The sequence below is a fragment of the Mytilus trossulus genome, chromosome 8, assembly GCF_036588685.1.
Source record: "Mytilus trossulus isolate FHL-02 chromosome 8, PNRI_Mtr1.1.1.hap1, whole genome shotgun sequence".
NCBI classification, from domain to species: Eukaryota; Metazoa; Mollusca; class Bivalvia; order Mytilida; family Mytilidae; genus Mytilus; species Mytilus trossulus.
Window position 1 is genome coordinate 78608600 of NC_086380.1, and position 18321 is coordinate 78626920.

The window sequence follows — 18321 nt, forward strand, 5'->3', positions numbered from 1 at the left end:
TTGTACAGAGGTTTGATGAAAAATGAAGTTCACCATAGCGGTAAAAGTCTAGAATCACGTTAAATATTTCTGGATTCCTATCAAAATAATACTCATTTTTTTCTTTTCGAAATTCTGAACACTTTTCAGAAAGCTCTGCTAGCCTAGTGCCCGGGTGTCTTTTCAAAAGCTTCCATGAAATCTCAAAAATTGTTCCTCCAACATTTAGAATAACCGTATCCATGCTTATTAGGTTTATAAGAGATGCAGTTACGTTACATGCTCTTCGCTACATTATTCGGTGCAAAACATTTAAGTTACTTTAAGTTAGTAATTTACAAACGAATTTATTTCCCGCATCCGCAGCAAAATATATACTGAGGTTTTTTACATACTCCGTCTGTGTTCTAATTGATTAGATTAATGAGATATTCCCACACTATAAAGGTTTTTACTGATGAGAAATGTCAACAGAATAAAACTGATAATATCAGTAATTTTGTTAACGAACAAATTAAAATATCTGCAATATGCACATATTACCCAACAGATCTGTTCCTGCACAAAATCATTTATGAAAAAATGAAAAATATACAAATGTATGCATTTTGTTCTCATTTGTGAATATGTTTTTAATTGAGAAATAATGAGCTTTCTAAAGCAAATGTTGGATGAATAATTATGCCTGACTTGGGAAATAACAATTATAAAAATAAGGCGATTTGGTAGGATTCTAAACAATACAACTATCCACAGGAGTTTTGACTATAAGGACATTGGCAATTATGAGTAATCATTACTATTCGAAAGATTATTGCGTTGCATGTCACTATGTTATCGGTATTAAAGTTTGTAGAAAACTTTAGTCTAAGACGCATATCGAATTATATTAGCTTTTAAGTAGCTGTTAATAACTGAAAATATTCTCAGATCTGTACGTAGTGTCTTTTACTGCAAGTACTCTCAGATCCGTACGTAGTGTCTTTCACTGCAAGTACTCTCAGATCTGTACGTATTGTCTTTTACTGCAAGTACTCTTAGATCTGTTAAAGTGTCTTTTATTGCAAGTGCTCTCAGATCAGTACGTATAGTCTTTTACTGCAAGTACTCTCAGATCTGTACGTATAGTCTTATACTGCAAGTACTCTTAGATCTGTACGTACAGTCTTTTACTGCAAGTACTCTCATATCTGTACGTAGTGTCTTTTACTGCAAGTACTCTCAGCTCTGTACGTATAGTCGTTTATTGCAAGTACTCGCAGATATGTACGTTTTGTCTTTTACTGCAAGTACTCTCAGACCTGTACGTAGTGTCTTTTACTGCAAATACTCTCAGATCTGTACGTAATGTCTTTTACTCCAAGTACTCTCAGATCTGTACGTATAGTCCTTTACTGTAAGTACTCTCATATCTGTACGTAAAGTTTTTTACTACAAGTACTCTCAAATCTGTACGTGTAGTCTTTTACTGCAAGTACAGATCTGTTCGTATAGTCTTTTACTGAAAATACTCTCCGATCTGTACGCATAGTCTTCTACCGCAAGTACTCTCAGATCTGTACGTATAGTCTTTTACTGCAAGTACTATCAGATATGTACGTATAGTCTTTTACTGCAAGTACTCTCAGATCTGTACGTATAGTCTTTTACTGCAAGTACTCTCTGATCTGTACGTATAGTATTTTACTGAAAATACTCTCAGATCTATATGTAAAGTCTTTTACTGAAAATACTCTCAGATCTTAACGTATAGTCTTTTACCGAAAATACTCTTAGATCTGTACGTATAGTGTCTCTTACTGCAAGTACTCTCAGATCTGTAGGTAATATATTTTACGGCAAGTACAATCTGATCTGTACGTATAGTCTTTTACTGGAAATACTCTCAGATCTGTACGTTTAGTGTCTCTAACTGCAAGTACTCTCAAATTTGTACGTAGTATATTTTACGGCAAGTACTATCAGATCTGTACGTAAAGTCTTTTACTGAAAATACTCTCAGATTTGTACGTATAATGTCTCTTACTGCAAGTACTCTCAGATCTGTACGTATAGTCTTTTACTGCAAGTACTTTCAGATCTGTACGTAAAGTCTTTTACTGCAAGAACTCTCAGATCTGTACGTACATGTATAGTCTTTTACTGCTAGTACTCTCAGATCTGAACGTAAAGTCTCTAACTGCAAGTACTCTCAGATCTGTACGTATAGTCTTTTACTGCAAGTACTCTCATATCTGTACGTATAGTCTTTTACTGCAAGTACTCTCAGATCTGCACGTAGTGTCTTTTACTGCCAGTACTCTCAGATCTGTACATAGTGTCTTTTACTGCAAATACTTTCAGATCTGTACGAAGTGTCTTTTCCTGCTAGTACTCTAAGATCTGTACGTAGTGTCTATTACTGCAAGTACTATCAGATCTGTACGTATAGTCTTTTACTGAAAATACTCTCAGATATGTACGTTGTGTCTTTTACTGCCAGTACTCTCAGATCTGTACGTAGTGTCTTTTCCTGCAAGTACTCTAAGATCTGTACGTAGTGTCTATTACTGCAAGTACTATCAGATCTGTACGTATAGTCTTTTACTGAAAATACTCTCAGATCTGTACGTGGTGTCTTAACTGCAAGTACTCTCAGATCTGTACGTAAAGTCTTTTACTGTAAGTACTCTCAAATCTGTACGTATAATCTTTTACTGCAAGTTCTCTCAGATCTGCCCGTAGTGTCTTTTACTGCAAGTACTCTCAGATATGTACGTATTGTCTTTTTGGTCTTGGGATGTACAAGTACCAGGCCCCGTCCACTCCGTGTTTTTATTAGATGTATTTCTATTCCTATCCATCTCATGAGTTAAGTCTTTTTAACTGATTTTAATTAATAGTTAGTTCTCGAGTTGTACTGTTACGCCACTTTTCCAGGTTATGGGAGGGTGGTGATTCCGCACCGAATAATGTAGCGAAGAGCATGTAACGTAACTGCATCTCTTATAAACCTAGTAAACATGGATACGGTTATTCTAAATGTTGGAGGAACATTTTTTGAGATTTCATGGAAGCTTTTGAAAAGACATGATACATTCTGTATGAACATGTATGTGCCTGTCCCAAGTTACTCAGTGGTTGTCGTGTGTTGCAGTATTATATAGGTGTCAGACCACCAATCAAAAATCTGTATCTGTTCAAACAAATTTTGAAAGTTTACCTTCATATAAACCAGGTATATCCTGAATTAAACATGTATTACTCAACTTTCTACGCGCCAATTTTAAACTCATGTGTAAAATCTTCTCAGAAAGAATTGCCTTTGAAAAAACACTCCGTAATAACCCTTTTTTAGCTCACCTGGCCTAAAAGGCCATGTGAGCTTTTCTCATCACTTGGCGTCCGTCGTCGTCGTCGTCGTCGTCTGTCGTCGTTAACAATTTTTCAAACATCTTCTCCTCTGAAACTACTGAATGGATTTGAATGAAACTTAGCATGATTGTTCCTTAGTATATCCTGCACAAAGTCGATTTTTGATCCGTCAAAACACATGGCCGCCGTTACTTAAAATAGAACATAGGGATCAAATGCAGTTTTTGGCTTATATCTCAAAAACGAAAGCATTTAGAGCAATCTGACATGGGGTAAAAATGTTCATAAGATCAATTTCTATCAGCCCTGAAATTTTCAGATGAATCAAACAACCCATTGTTGGGTTGCTGCCACTTAATTGGTAATTTTAAGGAAATTTTGCAGTTTTTGGTCATTATCTTGAATATTATTATAGATACAATTAAGCTATTAATAGCAAAAATGTTAAGCAAAGTAAGATCTACAAATAAGTCAATTTGACCAAAATTGTCAGTTAACCTCTTAAGGAGTTATTGCCCTTTAAAGACTTTTTTCACAATTTGTTCATCATGTTGACTTACTTTAAAAAATCTTCTCCTTTGAAACTGCTGTATCAATTTCAGCCAAACTTAGGCTAAATGAGTTTCAGAGTTTCAGAGTATCTAGTATAAATTTTATATTTCATTTCCTTGTATGTCAAGAAACATAGCTCCTATGGCTAAAATAGAACATAGGAGAAAATGATTTTTTTTTGCTTTTGAAGAAAATAGGACAATTCAAAGAACATTTAAATAAATTGAAAAGCCAAAATAATAATCATTGATGAGAGATTAAACCAAAAATTCAGTTGAGCGATTCAGGCTCTTGAGAGCCTCTTGTTTGGGGGAAAATCGTAATTTAGTATATTATGTAGCGAATTAGTCCTGAATGTTTGAACTAAAAATCATAGACAAGTAAATGTTGGCTCAAAATGATCTAAATTTATTTTTCTTTCACCAAAAGTATCATTTCTGCAAATTTCTCGGTAAGTTTAGGTAAACAATGACATCAAAAGCACTATTTTGTGTCAGGGTAGGGCAACTTTTACATACATACGTTCTAAAGTAGAGGTAGTATTTGGTGGTCTTACACCTAAATACTAGTATTTGTTTTCGTTTATTTTTTTGTACAAAAATTAGGGCGTTACTTTTCTCATTGTAATTGTTAACATTTGTCATTTCGGGGCCTTTTATAGCTGACTATATGGTATAGGCTTTGCTCAGTGTTGAAGGCCGTACGTTGAAATATGGTTGTTATTTTTTGTGTCATTATCATCGTACAGCGGATATAGGTACTTACCAAGCGGGCGTGGGCGATTTTGATCTAAAACGGTAACGAAAAATCTTTGTTTTGTTAACATAATATCAATGTGTACTTCAATCTAAACATAAGTGCTGTTTTAAGAAATGATTTGGTTGTAGCTTGATGATAAGAGATGTCTTATTATTTTCCCAAAACAAGAGTGATTACTTAAAGCCTGTGCAAATAATTGTGAAAGAAATTGGCATTCGTCTCATCCGATATAATTCTATATTCATTACAACTCTTTTTTCTGATAGAAGGTCAATGAGTGTGTATAATAAGTATAATAGCTGCTTCAATAATTGGCATTGAAATCTTTCATGCATATGTAATTTTTCGATATTTCATCCCTAAAGAAACGTTGTGTACGGTGTTTAGCTGACCACCTTAATCCTTATGTACGGTGCATAGTTAAGTTGTTGTACAGCGTACACAAAAACTTTATTTTCATACTCGTTTATTGCCCAAACAATTTCAAGGAATGAGTAATCACAGGTAGGTTTATGTTTGGTAACTTTTACTGTAACCCTGTATTAGATTTCTTTCAGATAAAACATGTAAATGTCTGAACAACTGTATCGAAATTGAAAGTGGATGTTGACTTTCACAACTATTTGTGCATGAACAAGTTAATTGTTCTTATTTAAATATCGAAGTTGTTTTATGAATAGGAAAATATCGATGCAAAAATTATTTGAGAGCAGGAATTTTAAATGTTGAGAAATGTACATTGAATATTGATAAAACAAAACAAAGATTTCCTTTACCTTGTATGGTCAAAATCGATCATGCTCGCTTGGTTAGTACCTATAGCCGGTGTACTGATGATACACGGCGATTTTGGTATCTTGTAAAGAGTTGTCTCATTGGCAATCATACCACATTTTCTTTTTTATATTGATAAAAAAAAATGGCAGATCTTGATTTTTTCTGAGAAACAGTTTCAAAGCTTTTTTTCAATTTTGAACAATAAAGAGCAAGCCCTAATGATAGAATTTATTTTTCAATAATTTAATAGGGCGTTGATCAGAGAACTATTTATATTAAGCGCCACATTATAAAAATGTGTGCATGATCAACAATTTTAAAACTCTATTAAATATTATAAACATTCATGTTGATGTTACAACCTTGAAATATAGATGTAGGTCAACTTTCGCGTTGTTTTATCTAACTGTATTGAAAGGTTCAAAATAAAAAAAAAGAGGGGCAAAAGATACCTGATGGACAGTTAAATTCATAGATAGAAAAAAAACTGACACGTCATGGCTAAAGATTTGAATAAAGACAAACATACAATAACAGTACAGAAGACGCAACATAGAAAACAAAAGACTGAGTTACATGAACCCCACCAAACACTGGGGGTGATCTCAGGTGCTCCGGAAGGGTAAGCAGATCCTTTTGCCCAATAAACAATGTGGTAGTGATACATGTATATGTACAGTGACCTTATAAATCTGATTGCTGGAGATATTGGCAATGTAGTCTTTTAAAATTTAAAGTTAACTATATCAAATTACACTAAAGACAATTTAAATATTTTTTTGATTTTGAAAATTAATTCATTGAAGTGGAAAAGTGGGTCGTGTATGCTTGTGTATATAAAAAAACATTCTTTGAGGAGAATTGGAGATTTGTAGATAGTGTACATAACATTCATGACAAGATATATATATTCTTGGTGTTCCTTAAAGAAAGGTAATACAAACAGAAGAAGAAGATGCCTTAATCTGAAAGAAAAAAGAAAAATAACAAAAATACCAAACTCCAGGGAAAATCTAAAACGGAATGTACCTTTACAAATGGCAAATTCAAAGGCGCAAACACAACAAACGAACTGAAAACAACTGTCATATTACTGATATACAGTGGAGATCACTTCTAACCTCTCATTAAATCTGTTAGAATCTGTCAGAAGAACAATTCTGGGACAGTACGTAGAACTGTCAGCCTGACACCTTTTAGTCAGTTCTAGCTAGAACAGTTCTAACCTAGTAAGAACTGATTTGGTCAGTTCTACCTAGAACTGATTTGGACAGTTCTACCTTAAACTGATCCTGACAGTTCTACCCTAGAACAGTTTTAAGACAGTTCTAGTTAGAACTGACCAAATCTTTGGTAAGTTCTACTTCTAGAACACTTCTACGGTTAGAATTGATTTCAAATTCTACGGCTAAAATTGATTTATAAATTCTACGGCTAGAATTGATTTATAATTTTTTGAAGAACTCTTTGTCTAAATATAAAGGCTTCGGCAAAATAGCGATAAATATTATATAGAGTTTTGCTATTTATAAATTGTTGCCGGTTTTATTTCAGATTTATAATCGGCAAGAGAACATGTTTAACCCCGCCATATTCTGCATGTATGTGCCTGTTCCAAGTCAGGAGCCTGTAATTCAATGATTTTCTTTTGTTGATGTGTTACATAAATTATTTGTTTTATTTTCATTTTTGTACATAAATTAGGCCGTTAGTATTATGGGGGGGGGGGGGGGCATTAATATTTTAATTGTTTTACATTTGTCATTCCGGGAGTCAGGATGGCTAGTTATCACATAAAAAAATTATCATACCTCATTAACCAAATGTAATAATTTGTTTCCCAATCCACAAATGTGATATATATATATATATTTATCTGTTTACGAGTAGTTTTCATACCTCGGACGGACCAGTTTAACAAAAATCTTTTGACTGCATCAATCTAAACTGACATTATTTTCTCTTTCTTTCTGCAAATCTATATAGCTGTACAGTACTTCAGTTATAATTTTAGGTCAAGGGGGACTGTAATATATACAAGTTACAGCAATATTGGGAAACAAGTTTGTTCGCATCAATTTATAGTGCCAGCATGCAGGGGCGGATCCAGCCATTTAAAAAAGGGGGGGGGGGTCCCAACCCAGAGTAAAAGGAGGGGGGGGGGGTGTTCCAACTATATGCTCCCATTCAAATGCATTCATCGTCCAAAAAAAAGGGGACCCCTGTTGGATCCGCCAATGAGCATGTCCTCCATGTCCTCTTTTTATTCAAAATATCGAATCATAAACAAATATCAGTAGTTTTCATACTTCAGACTGAGTCGTGTAATAAAATCTTTTGACCGCATCAACAAAAGCTTACCATATTTTCTTTTTTTATGTAAATCTATATAGCTGCACAGTAATTCAGTTATAATTTTAGGTTAAGAGGGACTGTAGTATATAAATAACTGTAATATTGGAAATCAATGACCACAATTTTTTTCCGCATCAATTGAGAGTGCCAGCATTTCCTATTTTTATTCAAAATATCGCATCACAAACAAATATCAGTAGTTTTCATACCTCAGACTGACTCATGTAACAAAATTATTTGTCTGACTCAATCATAACTGACCATATTTGACCGCATCAACCAAAACTGACCATATTTCCTTTTTTTTTTTATGTAACTCTTAAAGCTATATAGTCGCATAGTAAATCTGTAATATTTTTATGTAAGGACATATTGTTTAATCATGATGAAACAAATGATAGAAATATTGGAACACAATGCTACCTAATTTCGTTTGCATCAATTTAGAGTGCCAGGATGTCCTCTTTTTATTCAAAATATTGCATCATAAACACATATCAGTAGTTTTCATACTGTTGTAAATGACTTGTCCAGATCTGATTATCACCGAACCCGGACATTTACCTATAGTGTTACTGTCAACTTCCGGTGGTGAGTACTAACCAACATTGCAGAATAACCAGAGAGCTTGATGAAGACAGACGTCTAATCTTCAACTCGTATCTGCCAGTTGCCATATACGTACTTGGATAACTCAAGGTAACCTTACTTAATATATAAGTCCTAGTAGCAAATACTATATTGGTGTCAGAAGTTTGTTTCAACTCACCTGGAAAATACCAGAAATGATTTTGTAGCGGCAATTTTTTTCTTTTTGAATTTTGAAACGAGAAAAGATTCAAAATAGACGAAATATACGAATAATTTTCTAAGTGTTTAAAACAATTGTCAATAATCCTTTGTCAGTTTCACTGATTATTTATTTGACGATTATTTAATCATTTTAGGAACTGAAGTTTGATTGATATGTTTTTCTTTGTCATTGCCAATGACAAAGGGATACAGGCAAGTGTCAGTGTTACTGAAACTTAACCTGTTAACAATTTAGTCAGTGTTACTGATTAATTATATTGCAAGACATTGTGTCTTACATTTATTTCATTTTATAAGAAATAGATTTATTCAATCATGACAGAAGCAGTGAATATTAACACAGCTACATTTTTACAACTGAAGTCGTTAAAAAGCATAGTGGAGGCTAAAGCAAATGCCATACTAAGGGCAAGAGAAGAAAAAGGTACAATTACTGAAGACAACATCTTTGATATTACAGACATTTCTAATACTCTTTGGACATCCTTATTAAAAGACAATCTAATAACTTTTAAAGAAGTTAAGCCATCGGGGGAAGACCTTGCGTCAAAGGTAGCATTACTAAGGGATACAATATCTAGTATTGAAAAGGATCGCTCTGAAATGGTGATTAGTTTTCAGTTACAGGCTGACCAGATGAACCTGGCCATATTGGAACAACAAAGGTTGCTGTATGAGCAAGAGCGAGATATTATACTTACAAAAGGTAAAACTAGAGTTAAATCAATAAAGAGAAATGGTAGAAACTAAAGATAGGGAATTAGACCGGTTTCATGAAAAAACAGAGAGAATGCAATCTCAAATAGAACAGCAAGAGTCTCTTGCTAGAATTCAAAAGGTAATAACTGACAGGGAATCTAAATCAGGAGTAAATTATAAACCTCCTTCAACTCCCGACAAATATGGTCCATCTGCCCCAAAGCTGGCTACTTTTGGTGGCAAAAGTGACTGGCGACCATACTTTTTACAGTTCTCTACCATAGCTAATAGATATAAATGGAGTGATGAACAAAGATTGTTCAAATTAATAGAACTTTTAAGAGATAGGGCTCTAAAGTACTACAATAACAGGGTTAAATCATTACAGGCAAATTATAAACTGTTTTATCAGTAATTTAATGAGAAATTTGGTGAAAAGGAGTTACCCCATATTTTACGTCGATTATTACAGGATTTGAGGCAAGAAAATGAAGACAATTTGAGAGATTTTGCAGAGAGGGCAGTTGGCGGTTGATGGTTACCCTGATACTCCAGAGAAGTTTGCTGAGACGCTGGCTACTGATGCATTTTTGAAAGGTTGTCTAGATAAAAGAGCTGCTTTGGTTGCCATGGACAAGAACCCAGAATCCTTAGATCAAGCAGTCCAATTTGTACGTAGTGCAGCAGCTAACCAAAAGGTTATTATGGGCGATAAGAATTCTGAAGTGAAAAGAGTTACATTTTCAGATGCAGAAGATGTCCAAAAGCAGGAAGAAGAAAGGAGCTGGAAAAGGGTCTGAAATGGAAGCCAGATACACAGATGACCTTGACGTGACAGTTGGTAAACTCAAAGTCAAATGGAGGTTTGTGAGATCACAGATAAGGTAATATTAGGTATTGATTTTTTGGAACATGTCAAGGCTATAATTGATCTAGGCAATTATACCGTACAGATAAATCAAGATCTCATACCCGCCATATGTTTAGGTGATAAGGAGGGTAAAATTTCACATGTCTACAGAGTAGGGATGTCAAAAGATCTGAAATTTGATACTCGGATACTCGGTCATGATACTCGAGTACTCGCGAGTACTCGATGAATCTTAAACGTTTATTAAAAGTTTTAGATTTTAGGTTGGATGCAGTATTTTTATAATACGACTTGTCCATTAATTTGTCAACAACAATATTTGACTTCAAAGTAACTTGTGCTTTTTCGTGTTCCTCGGTCTTACTTTTTCTGTACTTTGTTTTATTGCACTATTTTTGTCTGATTTTATTTTATTTTTGCCATGACGTTGTCAGTTTATTTTCGACTTTTGGGTTTGAATGTCGCTCTCGTACTTTCGCCTATCTTTAAATTGTAAATTAAACAATTATAGTTAAGTTTCATATACAGACTTACTAAATTAATTTAAATGTACATCTCATACCAATCACGTTTACATAGAAGTCTTGATTAACAAACAAAGATAACTTTTTAGGCTTGTGAAGAGTTAATTATTTATCCATGAAAGTGTTGATCCATGTACAAACACCGTTAAAAATGTCTCTAATCAGTTGTGTAGCGTTCAACGCAGGTCACTTTGATTTTGTTTTTGTTTTGAAATATGATATGGTCAGCAATTTCAGACAAACGACGGTTTGACTTTATATTTTTTGTTACAAGTAGTGTACATGAAACATTCCCTCGGAAGAAAAGGACGTGCTGGTACTACTATAACAAATAGTAGCCTCAGGATAAACATATTTATGTTGTTAATAGACTTTATTTAGTATTACGAAGACTTCAAGGGGATATTTCAACGGACCTAAATTAAATGGAAATGTGAAGAGAAATATCTCAAGATGTATAACAGGCAAACGAGTATCCGAGTACTAAAAATGTGCTCGAGTACTCGGCCTTCCGATCGAGTACCCGAGTACTCGAGTACTCGTTGCCATCCCTACTACAGAGTAACGGTAGGGAGGAAAACAGTTGTTCCACCGCAGTCAATGAAGGTATTGAAAATTGAGATTGATAGGACACCTAAGTCTGATATTATTTTACAGCCAAACTATGAACTCAAAGGTTTACTAACACCGAATGTCGTGCTGAAAATAGGTCAGGAGGTCTCAACAGTAGTACGCAATGGCTCCAATAAGTTTGTCACTTTGAAAGGAGGGTTGAAATTTGGAATTGGCACAGAAATAGAATGTGCAATACCCTTGACAGATGTAGATGAACTTGACAGGTTTTCTGACAAGTCTTTCAATAATTTTGTAACAAGCTGCCGAGGCTGACAGAATATATGATAGCCTGACAACTGTTTCAGAGTCAAACGAAAACTCAAATATAGGTTCACAAGCACATATAATTTTATCCATAAAAGCTGACAAGAACCACTCTCATGCAGAGGTAACTTCACAAGATCTTGAAGTCTCTGTCAAACAAGCTCATTCAATTAAAGATATAGATGAACTTATTCCAAAACATATACAAGATCTGTATTCAAGGACATTTGAAGGTATGGCACTGTCAGAATGTAAGGACATAGCAGAATTATTGATTCAGTTTCAAGATGTGTTTGCGAAAGGGGATATGGATTTGGGCCTATTTAAAGGGGAAATTAAACACCGTATCCACACAGGAGATGCTACTCCAGTGAAACATCGTCTGAGACGGACTCCATTAAAGTTTGAAGGTGAAGAACAAAATTATTTACAGGATATGTTGGATAAAGGGGTTATTCAGCCATCAATATCTGATTGGGCGGCATGTCCGGTTCTAGTACGGAAAAAAGATGGCTCTATCAGGTACTGTTTAGACTATAGAGAGTTCAACTCAGCTACAACAAAAGATTTATTTCCGATAGCGAAAATAGAAACCTGTCTCGATACTTTGCGTGGAAGCCAATACATGAGTACGTTGGATATGGCTGCAGGATATTGGCAGATGGAAAAAGACGAGAGAGACCGCTATAAGACCGCTTTTGTGACTAAGTATGGTTTGTACGAGCACGTCAGACTGCCATTTGTCTCTGTAACTCTCCAGCTACTTTTAGTAGAGTTGTTCAGTTAGTATTGCAGGGTTTAACTTGGGAGGAGTATTTAGCATATCTGGATGATGTCATCATTTTGGGTTATAGTTTCGAGGATCATCTACAGAAGCTGAGACATGTATTAGAGCGATTCCAACAGTATAATCTCAAGTTGAAACCATCAAAGTGCAATCTGTTCCAACAAGAGGTAAAATTTTAGGTAAGATTGTTAACAAGGATGGAATCTCAATAGATCGTAAGAACATTGATACTGTACAGAAATGGCCAGTTCCAAAAAGTAAGAAAGAACTAGAATCATTTTTGGGATTTGCTAATTACCACAGGGAGCTTGTGTCTCATTATGCTGCTCTGGCCGCACCTTTACATATCCTTACAGGAGAAAAAGAGTTTAGATGGGAATCAGAACATCAAGAAACATTTAATAGTATTAAGAAGGCTTTAACTACACCACCTGTATTGGGATATCCTGATCCTAACTTTCCATTCATTTTGGATACTGATGCCTCTGAAAATACTATTGGAGCAGAATTGAGTCAAATTCAAAACGGCAAGTGTGCTACGGTAAGCTATGCAAGTAGGGTATTGACACCAGCTCAGAGAAAATATTGCACTACACGGAAGGAACTTCTAGCAATAGTAGCCTTTACCAGACAATATCGTCATTATCTTCTTGGTAACCAGTTCACTATACGCACAGACCATAACAGTTTGAAGTGGCTCATGAATTTCAAAAACATAGAGGGACAGTTAGCTCGCTGTCTAGAAGAGTTATCACAGTATAACCTGATCATTCATCATAGACCAGGTAAGAAACATTCAAATGCAGATGGGCTTTCCAGGATACCTAATCACCAAGACCTTTGCTCACACTACAGCTCGGAAATACCCCTTAATTTGCTCCCTTGTGGTGGATGTAAGCACTGCACTCGAGCAGGGAACCAGTGTCAAATATTTGAAGAAGATGTTGACTTTGTGGTACCTTTGACAGCGAGATCTGTCAGCTGTACTTCACCAGTCGGCATTATAGGATTAACCAGTAGGTCAATAAGGAATGTAACATCAGACAATGATATAAGTATAATGGGAATGCCTACCAGTTATTCAAATGATGACTTGAGGCAATTGCAAAATCAGGATAAACACCTAAGTACTATTATTGCTTGGTTAACACTGAATTATACTCCCTCTAAGCAGGAATTACAGATGCAGAGTCCAGAAGTTAGACATCTTTGGCAATGTAAGTCACAACTTAGATATCAAGACGGTATACTGTCTTATATCTGGGAGGATCCTGTTGGTTCTAGGATTCCTTTTGTGACCCCAGACAGTCTGAAAGATGAATTGCCCAGGTGCTGTCATGATCTAAGATCCTCTGGACATTTAGGGCAGGACAAGACACTATCAAAACTAAGGAAAACAGCTTACTGGTATAAAATGTCAACAGATTGCAAAATCTATGTAAGTTCATGTCATGTTTGCCATAGACAGTCAGATTTTCTGACTAATAAAAGGAGCTCACAAGAACCTGAACAGTTTACACTACAGGATTGGGAAACCCTAATGAACATTGATGATATTTTTGGGGATCAGACAATAATCTTTAATGTAGCCGATGCTTTGGAAGCACAAGTTAAACTGTCTGATAGGAACAGAGGGAGGGACAGGAAGGCCCCTGCCCACTTAAGAGATTTTGTAATGGACTAATGGTGATGTAGTTTGTGTATAAATAGTGTATATATGTTATATGTTTAATTTGTTTTTTCTTTATCTTATTTTTAAAGAATGGAAGAGGAAGAGCTAGACTATGAGCCAGAAGAAGAGGAAGTGGGTTTGCTGAAAGAACAAACAGAAAAGGAAGCGTGTTTGCTGAAGGAACAGAGAATTAAAGGTAGCAGTAATAATAAAAAAAGATCAAGACCATGCTGTATATGCTCTGGGAGGTTTGTAAATGTAAGAAGACATGTGCTTCGGGCTCATGTACCCTGGTATACTGCACCTCTGTTGGCATGTTGGACCTGTCAACTTCAATTTGGCCAACAGGGTGCATTTACCATACATTGCAAAGACTATCACAACTCAGAGCAAACACACGGATACAAAGAGGAAATTTTTGGTTGACTGGGTGGAATTGATGAATGGCTTGCTCATAGAACTTTGTCGTCAGTTCGAGGTTTCCACATTGGACAAATTGGTACCATTCGCCGGAGATATGTCCACTCTAGAACAGTGTGACATAGCAACCTTTCATCAAACAGACCTACCGTTTCTGCTAAATTTCAACAGGATAAATCATTTTCACTCATCATCAGCTTACACGGTTTTTCCACCAACATACATCCATTCTCTCTTACACTGGAAGGTCTTAGCTTTATTGATTAAATCATCCGAGGATTCTGAAAATTTACTTTCATATAATTTTAAATTATCTCTATGCAAAATTACCTCACATCCAATACACACAGTTATTGACATACATTTTCATTGGGACAAGTTCTTCCTACAAGCCAGATTTTCTGGCTTGCCATCATAAATTTGGGAAGAACAAGATAATGAGAAATTTCAGATTCGAAAACTAATATCAAATTTTGTTTTTCCAAGTCGGTGGACAGCTTGCCTAGATGGGGATTTCTTAAAGGAGGATAAGAGAATTCTTCACACTATTGGAATCCATCCAAAGGAAGCAGGGAACCAGATGGGTCGGCACATTAAAAAATTTAAGAGAAGAATCCAAGGTAATTTTTTAGCAATAGGAGAATGTGGATTGGACGTAAGTCAGGGGGAGAAAGATATGAGAGAGCAAGTTAAGATACTACGAGTACAATTAGAGTTGTCCAGAGATTGCAAGTTACCCGTCGTAATTCACTGCAGAGGTAAAAACATAACTGCCAGGTGCTTGGATATTATGTCAGAGATACTGGTCAGGGATCATGGTGTCCACTGGCACTGTTTCTCGCAAGATAAAAGAACATACGAAAATATAAAGTGGTGTTTTCCTAATACCAAATTTGATATTTCTCCATTACTATTAATGGAAGATACCTATCCACAACTCCGCTCACAGGTTTGCGAGATGAGCCTAGAGGACATCATTCTGGAGATTGATGCACCATACCTCCACCCCAAGAACTATGAGGGCAGTTCTCCAATATTGATAAGATCTATTATACAGAAATTGTCCATCATGTTTAATGTTCCAGGAAGGGAAATTGCTGACATCACCACCCGAAATGCTCAGCCGCTATATAAGTTTGAATAGCGTATCTTTGTGTGTATATATTTTTAACTGTAAATTACTATATGCGTGTGTGTATCATGTGGAACTGTAACAATTGTACTGTGATGTAAAACTGTTATGTGAATTATGTGTGTTTGATGTGTAAATATTGTGCCATTCTGTTGAATGACTTTCGTTTCAAAGGACCACTGGAAATTTTAGGACAAAGGGGGTTATTACTGACATGGTTAAACGAGACAGTAACACCTCAAGTTTTAAGTAAATCAATGGATATATCATGATATCTGCGGGACAGTTTCTGACATGACTAAATGACAGTAACTTCATTCACAGTTGAAGGAAATCATAGCGGGACAAAGAGGACTTCAGAATAGAGAACTATCATTAATCATTCTTTTTATGAATTTACATTATGCCAACAATCTTTTCAGAGAGAAGGGGGAAGAATGTTGTAATTGACTTGTCCGGATCTGATTATCACCGAACCCGGACATTTACCTATAGTGTTACTGTCAACTTCTGGTGGTGAGTACTAACCAACATTGCAGAATAACCAGAGAGCTTGTTGAAGACAGACGTCTAATCTTCAACTCGTATCTGCCAGTTGCCATATACGTACTTGGATAACTCAAGGTAACCTTACTTAATCATGTGTTAATATATAAGTCCTAGTAGCAAATACTATAATACATCAGACTGACAAGTATAACAAAATTATTTGTCCGCATCAACCAAAACTGACCATATTTACACTTTATTATGTAAATCTTAATATATATATACATGTAGCCGCATTGTAAATCACTTATAGTTCCATATATATATCACGATGGATTGTATAACTCAAATAACAGCAACATGAGCAATATTGGAACACATTGGCTACAAAAAAAATTCCACATCAATTTAGAGTACCAGGAATTCCTCTTTTTATTCCAAATATTGAATTGTAAACAAATTTCTGTAGTTTCGATATATCAGACTGAGTCGTTTTAAAAAAATTATTTGACCGCATCAACCAAAACTGAACATATTTACACTTTATCATGTAAATATATATGGCCTCATTGTAAACAAATAATATTTCTATGTCAGGACGGATCGTACAAATGTATGATAAAAATGACACCAACTTTGGAACACAATACACCTTATCACTAATCTCGGCTGACCCGGCCGCTTGAACTTTTGAAGCATACAACAATCACTTTTCCATTGTGGCTTCAGAGGAAGCAGGATAAATCGCCCCACAGGCAAAACGCCCCACACAAAAAAGGGGCGAGTTAACAGACCGTGTTTAGTGGGATTTTAACCCTTTTCATAAGTGGGACATGTTATCATACCTATTTGCAATGGGAGTTTACCCTTTTGCATAAGTGGGGCGAGTTGGTAAACAAGAGTGGGGCAATGTTTTAGAAAGTGGGGCGAGTTTGTGAAAAAGTGGGCCGATTAGGTGTCGGGCGATTTGCCAGTGGGGCGATTTGTCATGGATTCGCTTCAGATATTTTGTTTTATGATGTCAACATTTTACAAGAACCTGTGTGATATCCAGTTATGGCGGACACATAGCGATAAAACGTACTTATACCATATCTCAAAATTTAGCGCGCCTTTATTTCCTCTCTGTATCCATAATAATGAGCCGTCACTAAAGTGATTTTTTAAGTCAGTAGTTTGTGATGTTTTTTTTTTTAAACAAAACTATTTAACGGCATCATCCAACACTCATATGACTGATTCATATACTTTATTTTAAGATAAAAAGTACATGTATGGGAAGTTCTCTTCTTGGAATAGTAAACTGTTAATATAACTTAAAGAAGGTAAAGACAAATGCATGATTTTGTTTGTACCCGAACGTCCAGGGGCAAATGTTTCATTCATGTTCAGATCGAGTATATTTTTCTGACGTTCCAGACTCCCAGATATCCTTTATTATCGTTATGGATAAGTCTGGCTAAATTGACGAGATGGTGCAAATGTATATATTGTTTTTTCCGTTATACAACACTTTTTTCATTAAAATCCCATAATTCATCCACTGTACACTTTTCGATTGAACATTTGCCAAAACAGAATCTTAAACATGTTAAATCACGAATGTAAATCCAAGGCAAACAAGGTAAATTACGATTAAAATTCCATGAATTAAATGCAGAGTTATATTTAGGGAGAGACTGTTAAAAACGGGGAACGAAGAAACGTAAACATTGATGTTTCATATGCAATCTGATAAAAATATTTCTCCGATGAGTTGGATAACCTCTCTATCCACTTCGATATTTGTACATGTAACGTTTGATCAGGAAAAAATATAGAAAATCTGCTATTATTTAGCAAAGTAATTGGAAGTGATTTTTTTATTCTAAATTCTAAAGTGCCCTTACTACAGTGACGTCATTTAGAACTGTTCTACAGTCCTCACTGATTTAGTGTAAACATATTTGATTAATTATATTCAGGTACATACATAGGCATTTACATAATAATACAAGTGAAATAATTAATAGGATCCAGAAACAAGCTGTTAGCTTATATTAATCTGTTTCCTGATAAGAACATTTCATATTGTAATACTCAAGGAGTAAAATGTTAAAAAAAATAAAAATGTTACACTAGATGGAAAGAAGAAAAAAAAAAATATAATTAGGTTGTGACACACAAGAAAGAAGAAAAAAATATACATCGGAAATTCAATAATAAAGTGTATGTTTCTGAACGGACACAATTATTTAAGATATAATAAAATTGAAAATG

At 35.1% G+C, this 18321-nt stretch overlaps 1 protein-coding gene across 1 annotated transcript; it reads left to right on the plus strand.

The window, feature by feature from the left end:
- Positions 1-14111: 14111 nt before the first annotated feature.
- LOC134728047 (3'-5' ssDNA/RNA exonuclease TatD-like) lies at positions 14112-15585 on the plus strand. Its single transcript, XM_063592446.1, has 2 exons — positions 14112-14269; positions 14928-15585. The coding sequence occupies exons 1-2, from the start codon at positions 14112-14114 to the stop codon at positions 15583-15585; spliced, it is 816 nt and encodes a 271-aa protein (XP_063448516.1).
- The last annotated feature ends 2736 nt before the right edge of the window (positions 15586-18321 follow it).

Coding starts and splice junctions, on each gene's coding strand:
- LOC134728047 (XM_063592446.1), top strand. CDS start 14,112: ATGGAAGAGGAAGAGCTAGACTATGAGCCAGAAGAAGAGGAAGTGGGT. Junction 14,270..14,927: donor TGCTGTATATGCTCTGGGAG/GTTTGTAAATGT, acceptor TGTTTTTCCAAG/TCGGTGGACAGCTTGCCTAG.